The 10484-nt window shown below is 39.0% G+C and overlaps 2 protein-coding genes across 2 annotated transcripts; both read left to right on the forward strand.

The window, feature by feature from the left end:
- The first annotated feature begins 5568 nt into the window (after positions 1 to 5568).
- Positions 5569 to 7814, forward strand: LOC120259070 (pentatricopeptide repeat-containing protein At1g77170, mitochondrial-like). The gene is given in 3 exon segments (XM_039266605.1): positions 5569 to 6638; positions 6640 to 7097; positions 7682 to 7814. Coding segments are annotated over 2 exon segments (1383 nt in total). The 5' UTR covers positions 5569 to 5690; the 3' UTR covers positions 7075 to 7097; positions 7682 to 7814.
- Positions 7792 to 10392, forward strand: LOC120259071 (nuclear pore complex protein NUP35). Its single transcript, XM_039266606.1, has 3 exons — positions 7792 to 8328; positions 9208 to 9319; positions 9716 to 10392. Exons 1-3 carry the CDS (start codon positions 7823 to 7825, stop codon positions 10049 to 10051), a joined length of 954 nt encoding a protein of 317 aa, XP_039122540.1. The 5' UTR covers positions 7792 to 7822; the 3' UTR covers positions 10052 to 10392.
- Positions 10393 to 10484: the final 92 nt, after the last annotated feature.

Consider the following 10484-nt stretch of genomic DNA (forward strand, 5'->3'; position numbering starts at 1 on the left):
GGGTAGCTTTGAACATTTCTTCTTCAGTGAAAATGCCACTCATTTCATTAAACACCTTCATGCAATCTTCTATTGTGTGTTTTTCCACTACTTGAGTGCCCTTGAGAACTTCAAGATATTCTTTGTTCTCGCGCTCTAGAAATGCAATGTATTTATCCATATTGAATGATGAATCTTGCGGCTTTTTCCCTTTTCGCTCCCTTTTTCTTCTATGTCCATCTTGATCTCTTAGTCCTCGTAGAATTTCATTGCTTGAACTTTGAGTGTGAGGATTCTGTGGTTGAGAACTAGGCGGTTCCACTTGCATGATATCATCATCCTCAGTCTCGTGTGTAGGTGATTGTTGCCTTGAATCGTTTGGAGTAAAAACACTTGGAGTTGGGGTGTGCACTGGTTATTGGGAGATATCTTCATAATCTTCTATACCACGAGATCGTTTGCCTTCAGCATATCTCCCTACATTTTTAAATATATAATTTGTTAGTAAAGTACAAGTTTATAAATGTAAAATATTAGAAAATATATGCTTACCCTCATAAACCTCCTGCAATGCCATAAAATATGAAAACTTGAATAGCAATAATTGAAAGACAAAAATACGAAAGGCTAAGAAATGAAAACATGGAATAATCAGAAATTCAGAATCCATGGGCAAGAAAAACTTCATAAAAATTTCAAAATCCCCTCTGAACACGACAAATGTGTCATTACAGACCATAAAAATTCCATTCATATTTACAAATTGATACAGTGTATTGTATCATAAGCAATAGGAAGGTTTCTTCTATGCGGCCAAAATGATAATGCAGATACAAAATCATAAAGAAGAGATAACCACAAAGAATCAAACTTAGATATACATCCAAAAGAGGAAAATTACGTTGAATGGCTTCAATAAACGTAGGAATATAAACAACTTTGTATATATGGAATAAAGAAAAAGAGATACAACAATAGAGAAATACCATTTTTTACAATGGGTAATCACATCAACAGTTGTACATATAATCTAAAACTAATTAAATCAATTAAATGGTAATCACATGAACTAATGAATCTTAGCCACCATTTTTTTTTTTAAACCAAGAGTTTTGCTGCAGTGAGTAATGTGAAATCAGGTGGCCATTAATTCAGTAGAAATGATCAGATTAACAAGAAATTCAGCAGCAGAAATTCAGGTGGCCATTAATTAGTTTTTGTCCATTTAACAAACAAAGTTGTTGACAAGTTAAAGCAAATTGAAATTGAAGATAAGATGAAGATATTTAGATAATGACTTGATGAAACATCAACCATATGATTTGTCAAAGTTGATAAAAAGATTAGATTGATGATAAGATATGATTAAAACCAAAGTGGACATCAACATGATATGATGATTACAGTTAATGCTGATGAAAATTAAATAAAGTATTGCGATTAAGCACAATTATTTTTTTGGCATGCTGGCATCCTAATTTTCTGTGAATACCTAAATAAAGTTCCGATGAAAATTAAACAAGTATTACGATTAAATAAAGTTATTCTCCAACAAGAGCACATCTTATAAGAAGATTGTGTATACCTAAATCTGCATGCTGGCATCCTAATTTTCTGTTCTAATAAGCATATTCTTTGTCCGCCCAATGATCAGTAATAGCAACCTCATCTTTCTGATGAAGAAACCTACATGAATTCCCTTTAACTTGCTAAAAGAACCAAACGAACTGAAATCAACAATCTAATCGTCGATCAAAATTACAAGCCAAGCTTTTCTATCATCAATCTATTGAAAACCTAGTTAATTTATCAAGACTGACATGTTTTTTTCCAGTTCTCAATAGCAATGCAATCCCTTGATGAATCTGTGACAACAATAGTGCACGAAATGCTCGCATTGATTCACTAAATTTCCAATGAAATCCGGACACAAATGGACACAAATAGAGATCACACACCCGGTTTGGTCTAACAACATAATTAAGAATACTCATTGAACACAAAGTCTAGTTTTAAATTCAACCATTAGAACCCGCAAATTCAACAAAACCTATCACAGAGATCCAACTTTTATACATCAAATCCTTCGAAATGAAAGCATGACCATTAAACAGAGAAGAAAGAAACAAATTTGAAAGTGAAAGCTCGAAAGATACCTCTCCCGGTTTTCGCACTGCGAGAAGGATGAAAAGAGGTGGAACAAGAAACTTGCAACACCAGCCCTTTTATAGACTCCAAGAGTCGGTGCCCCAGATCAAACCCTAAACCTTGTTATCATGGCTTCAGGCGTCGGCGTTGCCGCTCATCGGCCGGCGACACGGCTGTTGGAGGTGGGAGGGTGCTTCGAATGGTCCACTCCGGCAACGGCTTCAAGCTTCTGGCGTGAAAGTCGGCAACGCAGCAAATTGAGGCTCGGTTTTGATCTTCATTTTTGAGAAGAAAGTAGTTCGTGCGAAGGAGAGAGGGCGGATGAGAGGGGTCACGACTTTCATAAGAAAAAAATATTCCAGTTCCACTGGAATATTTTTTTCTGGCAGAATCCCCACATTATGCCATATTTTTGGGGTGTAAATTAGGTACCCAAACGACCATTATGCCATAAATCCATGAAAATAATTTTTTTCGCCATAATGTACGGATTATGTAGGATTTTTGGTTTATCCAAACAGGGCCTTAGTAGATATTCCTCTCAATACAATCACGTGAAGATAAACTATTTTTCGAAAGTGCATTAAGACTATAGGATCTTTTCAAGAAATGTAAGTTTTATTTTAGGTATAATTGTCTATCTTTGGTAAGATCTGGGATGACAATCCATATCTTTGATAGAGCTCCTTTTAGAAAGATCTATTTAAAGAGAGGAATATTCTATCATTGGCAAGTATTCAAGATTATAAAGATTGTATGTAGCTATTAGAAGACTCAAGTTAAACTTGGTATGAAGACACAAAGATTTAGTTTGGTGTGAAGCTATTTGAAGACACAAACTAAATAAGGTAAGGACAAGCCAAGGAGATCATCAAGACCATATTTAGCATCATTAATTGAAGAAAGATCTAAGAGCTATCTATGACGGAACTATTCATGGAGACTAGTCATGTGTGGAGATTGTTTGAAGATTACATGAGATATGATTAGAGATTTGGAGATCCAAGCATGGATGATTGGAGATTATGCTTGAAGATATTTAAGGCTAAACTTGGATGAAGATGAGATCAAGTTTAGTAACAATATTTCATGTGCCAAAAGAAGATCATTTGGAAGACCAAACTTGGGCCAAGTTTCAAAAGAAGATCGAGAGATCTTCGGTGGCTATCTTTGGTGAGATGGTCACATGTGCCTTGGTGGGCACGTCCCTCGGGAGAGGGAGACCTTCTGAAGTGACTAGAGGAAGGAAGCAGCTGTAGGCTGAAGGAGATCGGGTCGAGTCAACTGCTACGAGACGGACTGAAGGAACCGGGAGATTGAAGGTCACAGATTCAGGTGCATCTGGCTAGAACTCAGTCATGTTCAGTAAGGTGGGCTATGTTGCAACTGGGTGTTGCAATATCTAACTTTGGAAAGTGTCTAAGTTAGGAAGCTGCGGAAAATTCTAAAAGAAGTAACTTTGTGGGCGTCGATGTGTCTATTTAAGAGATTCTGCTTGAAGATTTAGGATGAGCCAAACAGTGAGAGGCTCTTCGGTGAGAGTTGAGAGTGTGGCCGTCGGGCAATCTTGAGAGGATATTCTTTGTATTGAGAGAGTGAGTGAGTGTTGTACACCTTGTTCCTATACCTCTTTTAGTGGATTATTTCTCAGGGTCTGGCCTCCCAGATGTAGGCAAGGTTGTGCCGAGCTGGGTTACCAATTTGTTTGTCTCCTTTATCTTGTTTTTTATTGTGTGTGAGTGTTTGATCTTTGAGTGAATTTTTGAGTGAACTTAGCACATCACACCCCCACCAAAACCATCAGTTGCCCTTGCAAAGATCTTAAGTTGTTCATCTTATACTCTCTCCCATGATGTGCTTGGAAGTCTCTATCTCAGATAAGCAATCTCTTAAAGATTGGGAATAGCTAATTGCTATAGTTAGATCGCAACTCTCCTCTTAGAAATCTAGACTCCACTCTATTGCGGGTAGGTTCACCCTAGGTAACTTGGTGTTGTCCGTGATGCCTATCTACTTGGTGTCTATTTGCAAGCTCCCGATTGGGTTGTTAAAGCAATTGATCGCATCAGGATGAACTTTTTTTATCTTTTATGGCTGACATATATAAGACCGGTTATAAGCTAGTAGGATGGTGAAGAGACTACAAATCTCCTGAACAAGTAAGTTGGGGTATATAAAATCTCAAAAGGTTCAAAAATACTTTGTTTGGCTAATGGTGGTGGAAGATCTTGTGGTGCAAATCCAAGGTTCACTTCAACTAATACCGTAATAACCATCCCTAGAATCTCATTTGCAAATGTCTCAAGCGCATCTTTTTAGGATCCTAAGTTGTCTTTATGGGCTTTAGTGCTTATACCATTCCATCTTAATGAATAGGCTTCCACACTTTACTGGATAGGCTATTAGGTTGAGAGTGGCACATATATGAATCTCTGGTCTTAAGTCTTCAAGGTTATACTTTTACCACTAGGCACCATCAAAGACTGCATGGCCTTATCAGACCTTAAAAACAAATTAATCATATGTTCCTTCTATGATGTCTGCAGTTCTTTAGGCAAAGAAGATGAAATTGGTAAACTTGATCTTGATGGTAAAAAAAAACTTGGAGTTTTTGGGATCTTATATATGTGAAGAAATGATTCTAAATAATCAATGTCTAAACCGAGTACAGGCGATGTATGAAAACAGAAGGGCACAACACATCCTCTGAGTGAGCCCCCATAACCGTGTCATCCTAATAATTGCCTTTTATTTGCTTTTATTTTGTTTTGGTGTTTTTATGCTTGTTGTTCAACTATTGGTGGATGCATATGGCATTTTGCTATTTGTACTCCAGTGTTATGTTCCCCTTCTTCTTCTTCTTCAATGAAAGTGTTTTATTCATTTTTTTAAATAAAAAATTCATAAATACTACACCACTGGAAGTAACACAATGACATGGGTGAGAGAGTTAAACATTTAAGCATCATATTTTTGTCAAAAACAAACTTAAACCAATGTGTCAAACATAGGCTTCAAGTTTATTTATTTTTATTTTTTCAATAATACTATAGTTTTAGATACCAATTTTTTTTTTGAATAAATTAGCGACAAACACATTTTATTTTGTTACATTGTACTTGAGAGATTTCGAACTCAAGAACTCTCAAACATAAGTAAAATAGAAAACCACTAGATTATGCAATGTTTTTTTTTTAATACTAATTTATTACAAAATCAGTCAGTGTAGATTATAAATATTTCATTATTTTATAAACTAAAAAAAATCACAAATTTATTAAAAAATATTACAATTTTTTTAAAAGAAATTGGAGTTTTTTTTTTCATTTAATTAAAAAAGAAAACGTTTCCCTACATATAATCACAAGGTTTTCAAAGACAATAATAATACAAAAAATTTGTGAAAATAAAATTTTTTCAAAGGAAAAAAAAAATGGAAAACCTCGGAGTCACGAGTCGGGTGTCAAAAGATCAAGTGCCGCACACAACGTCGGTGAGAAGTCTTGAGTGCGTGACATGTCCCGGCCTTGAAACCACTACCTTCACACTTCTTCTTGCCTCTCATGTGTTCGACGAATGGCCTCTTTCGCAATCTCTCAAAATCTATCAACTCACTCCGGCTCCTCCCCAACATCTGGCTCCACCTCCATCTCTCCTGTTCTCCATCGCCGGAATCCGACTCAGATGGCGCCGGTGCTGCCGCGAACCAACTTGAGTCATGCGCCGACCCTTCCTTGCTAATCCGACTCCATTCCCAGATGCTCCGCAACCACTTCCTCCGTTCGCCTTTCCACTGGAACGCCCTCATCCGCGCCTACCTCCGCCTCGCCTCTCCCCGTGCCGCCCTCCTCCTCTTCATCCAAATGTCACGCTCCGGCGCCTCCCCGGACTCCTACACCCTCCCCATCATCTTCAAAGCCATATCCCATTCCTTCATGCTCGTCACCGGCCGGCAGCTCCATTCCCTCTCGATCAAGCACGGTCTCGAGCTCAACGAGTACTGTAACAGCGGTCTCATCAACATCTATGCAAAAGCTGGTGAGTTTGATCACGCCCTCAAAGTGTTCGATGAAAGTTCTGAGAGAAAACTCGGTTCTTGGAATGCCATCATTAATGGTCTCGCACAAGGAGGGCACTCAAAGGAAGCCATACGTTTCTTTGTCCAGCTTCGGCGAAGTGGTCTAGTCCCGGATGATGTCACAATGGTGAGTGTCGCCTCGGCGTGCGGCTCCTACGGCGACCTTAGCCTAGCACAACAAGTACACAAATGCATGCTCCAAGCTCAAAGCTTGGAGAGACTCAGCATAATGAGATTGAATTCACTGGTTGACATGTACTCAAAGTGCGGCCGAACGGACCTAGCGCTCAAGGTGTTTGACAAAATGCCCGGCCGAGATGTATCATCCTGGACGTCAATGATCATGGGATTGGCAACACAAGGTGAAGCAAAACACGCACTGGACCACTTTGATAGAATGGTGCAAGAAGGTGTTCGGCCGAACCAGGTAACGTTTCGTCGCCGTGCTGACAGCGTGCGCACACGCAGGCTTGGCCGATGAGGCTGTGGGTTACTTTGATGCAATGAGGGGGAGGTATGGAATTGAGCCAATGGTGGCGCATTATGGGTGCATGGTGGATGTGTTGGGGAGAGTGGGGAGGGTGGAAGAGGCGAAGAAGATGGTGGAAGGAATGCCGATGAGGGGGAATGCGGTGATATGGGGGACGATGTTGGGGGCGTGTGAGAGGTATGGGAAGGTGGAGATTGGGGAGTGGGTGGCCGGGAAGTTGCTGGAGTTGGAGCCATGGAACGATGGAGTGTATGTCGTTTTGTCGAACATCTATGCTGCATGTGGGATGTGGGCGGAGGTGGAGAGAGTGCGGAGGTTGATGTGGGAGAGGAGAGTCGTTAAGACTCCAGGGTTTAGCGCGGCAACTAATTCAAATTAATTGGAGGGGGTTTTCTGAAATTGGTGAGTGATTTTGCTGATTAAACCTTATCAATTTTAAAAATTTGGGATATCTATAGGTTTTTTTTGGGTGTGTATGCTCAAAATTCACCTAATTGTCTGTTTCAACACTAAAAATTACTTGTATTATTGTACACTACATCCATCAATTTAGATGGACCAAAAATTAGAGATAATTCGATGGATGTAAATCTAAAATTTTCTAATTATTTTTTTTAAAATTATTAAATGTAATATAAGTCTTATAGAAGTTATTTGGCATTATTTTTGTAAACTTTTTTTATAATCATCTATTTTCAGAGAGAATGATATATATAGTGATAAACAGAAGTGTTTTTGTCTGAGAAAAGTTAAAATGTGCATAGATTTAAAATGTGCATAGATTTAGAATGTGACCACAAGCTCGATATGTATTATTTATGTCCTTATTTTATATATGGATTCAAGGGTTTTATTTTAGTTTTTTTTCTACATAATGAATTTAGTATTAATAGTTGGGCGTTTGGCAAAAAATGATATTTTTCAGCAAAATAACTATGTGATTTTGTGTAAATACAAAAAGATCTGTAAATGTGAAAACATTTCAGGGGTGTTTTCGCAAAAACAAAGCCATTGATTGGGAGTGATTAAAAGGCTAGAGTTAGGGTTTCGATTTGGTGGGAAATCCAAAAAACAAAACCCCCTTTTGAATCCATCTCTGGAATTCCCAAAGCAACGTGATCGAGGCCATGAGCGGCAGCTCCAGGCAATCGCCCTTCTTCCGTGACCTCGCGTCGCCGTTCCCGGCTCACCGGACGGCTTCCCGCTTCGCCACTCCTGGGCAAGCCGCCGCAGTTTCCGCCCTTCGTCGAGAGAATCTCGCGGCTATCTCCGACATCCCGCCGCCCCCCGTCTTCACGCTTGATGACCGCGCTGACTTCTCTCCCGAACCTGGGCTTGCCGCCGGCCCTCCGTCGCCTTCGCCCCGTACCCCACCGCCGCCTCCCAAGGTCTGGGTTGAGGATGGGATGGGCGGGACGGCGCAGCAGAGTCCAGGTGGGGTTCCTAGCTGGTTGTCGCCAGCAAAGGGGAATGAGGAGAAGGGGAAGGGACGCGGTTCACCGGTAAATGGGGTGGTGCAGTCCGGGGCGCTTGTGATGTTGCCGCCGCCGAGGGAGGTGGTGAGGCCGGAGGCGCCGAAGAGTAGCTTGCCGACGGGTGGGCTTGATGAAGAGGAATGGGTCACTGTTTACGGGTATCGATGTTTTCTTTCCTGTTTGAGCTTTCTGTTTGTCTAATTCATATGCTCACTTTGTGAATTCATTTTATAGTAGTAGCTATGTTTGCTCCATTTATACACTAAGAAATGTGAGAAATTAGATCAAAGTTTTATTCATACTCTAGGTATTCTTGTTGTCTATACAATTGATTGAAATGGTTCTTGGTGTGATTGTTTGGAAATATATTGTTTTATTTAGTATTTCCTTGCATAGCTAAGGTGTGTTGTGTTTAGATTAGCCAATGTTTAATTGCATGAATTAAGTTATCTAATTGAATTGATCCATTCTGCAATAACAACTAGAAAAAGTTTTTAGAGTAAACGGGATTGTTTCATAAATCAATGGATTGTGTGGTTTCAATGTGCTATAGGTATGGTTCTAATTTATTTTCTTTGCTTGCATTTCTCGTGGATTAGATGTTTCTATTTGTTTATGTGATATTTTCTACACCAAACCCCTCGGATATATCCCAGTATAAAATAAAAGAAACCTCCTTTAATATGTTTTTGTGATTAATTGGTGCATATGGTCATGTTAATTCTCTCTGTGCTTCTAGCTGTGCTTAATCTGATGGAGATATGTTCATGGATAAAAGTTAGTGGCATTTTTCCTGAGGATTTGGCCTCTAGACAGCACTTGAATTTCATATTCGATAGGCGTACTTTTCACTTGATGTTATTAAATTAGATCTCAGGTATGCCTTAAGTAACTGAAAGATTTTTCTAGTTATTTCCCATTCGTAATATTATTTCTTTCCTGATCAGTTATCACCATTGAGTCATTATAACTTGTTGACTAGCTGGTTGCCGTTTGACGACTAAAACTTAATCTTCCCTCTCGCCCATTTATCACAGATTTTTTCCTGGTGACATCAACTTGGTACTCCGTGAGTTCGAGAAATGTGGTCTAATCTTAAAGCATGTCCTTGGACCAAGGGATGCTAACTGGATGCATATTTTGTATCAGGTATTCTTTATCCTTTGCCTTTATGCTTTAAGGTAGGCCCTATATCTTTAATTAAAAAAACATGTATTAAATTTTCCCACTGTCTCTTGCATGATTTTAAGTGCCAAACTTTCAAGCTGTTGTTTTCAGAATTGCTATTCTAGGTTGTTGACTTTGAGAACCAAATCTTTTTTTTGGTTGATGCACCAAATATAAGTAGTCACTTTTGTTAGATATGCTTAATTATGCAAGCGTTATGTTAGAAATCTCGTTATCTCACTATTGGAGTTAATATCATATATTTGGAATCTTTAACTTGCTTGAGACTCTTTATGAAAAATGGAATAATGAGAATCTACTACTGATGCATATTCTACAACAAGTCTTTATGCATTTTCTTTCTCTATGTTATGGCAGAATCGATATGATGCTCAGAAGGCTCTTCAAAAGAATGGAATGCAGATAAACGGCGTTCTTATAGTAGGGGTGAAGCCAGTGGATCACATGCAACGCCAATATCTGGATGCCAAGATAAACAGCAGTGGCCTTGGGGGTTTCACTGCTTCCTTGCACCCACTGTCCGCAAATGGTCGTAGCTCTGATGTCTTTCCTATAGGCGGAACTTCTCGCCCATCTTATCTGAAATCGAGCATGACTGCCACTGCTGACAGTAAGCCTAAGTCGAACGGAGCAATTGCTTCACCCGCAAAATCAGTTGTCTCCAAAGTCATGGACTTAATGTTTGGTGTTTGAATTGAATCCACAGTTTCAGGCCTTTTATCACCATGTTTCGGATTTATAAACCTGAGAACAGAGGAGCCTGAAGTTTGATGAGAGCTTGTTGATTCTTTTTCCTTCTATCAGCTATGTAGTTGTTGTGCAAGCTTGGACACTCTGTTTCTTACATCAATATGCTGTTGGAAGTAGGCTACTTTGCAGAATCAAATTTGGGGTGAAGTTTTTTGCAGGGTGTGTTTTGAAAGAGGAATAATTGAAAAAGAACAGGGAACTTGTTTTCATATGTTTGACTGGATTAAAGATAGTGATTGGATCGGCAGCTATAGAAAACTAATTGCTTTTTTTCCCTTTTTATCTTTTCCTTCTATGATTTTTTTTCTTTTTTGCCTTTTATTTATTTTGACAAATTTCTTTCTTTCTTGTCTTGGGTTATTATTATTATTTTTAA

Source organism: Dioscorea cayenensis, chromosome 4 (genome assembly GCF_009730915.1).
Source record: "Dioscorea cayenensis subsp. rotundata cultivar TDr96_F1 chromosome 4, TDr96_F1_v2_PseudoChromosome.rev07_lg8_w22 25.fasta, whole genome shotgun sequence".
Lineage (NCBI taxonomy): Eukaryota > Viridiplantae > Streptophyta > Magnoliopsida > Dioscoreales > Dioscoreaceae > Dioscorea > Dioscorea cayenensis.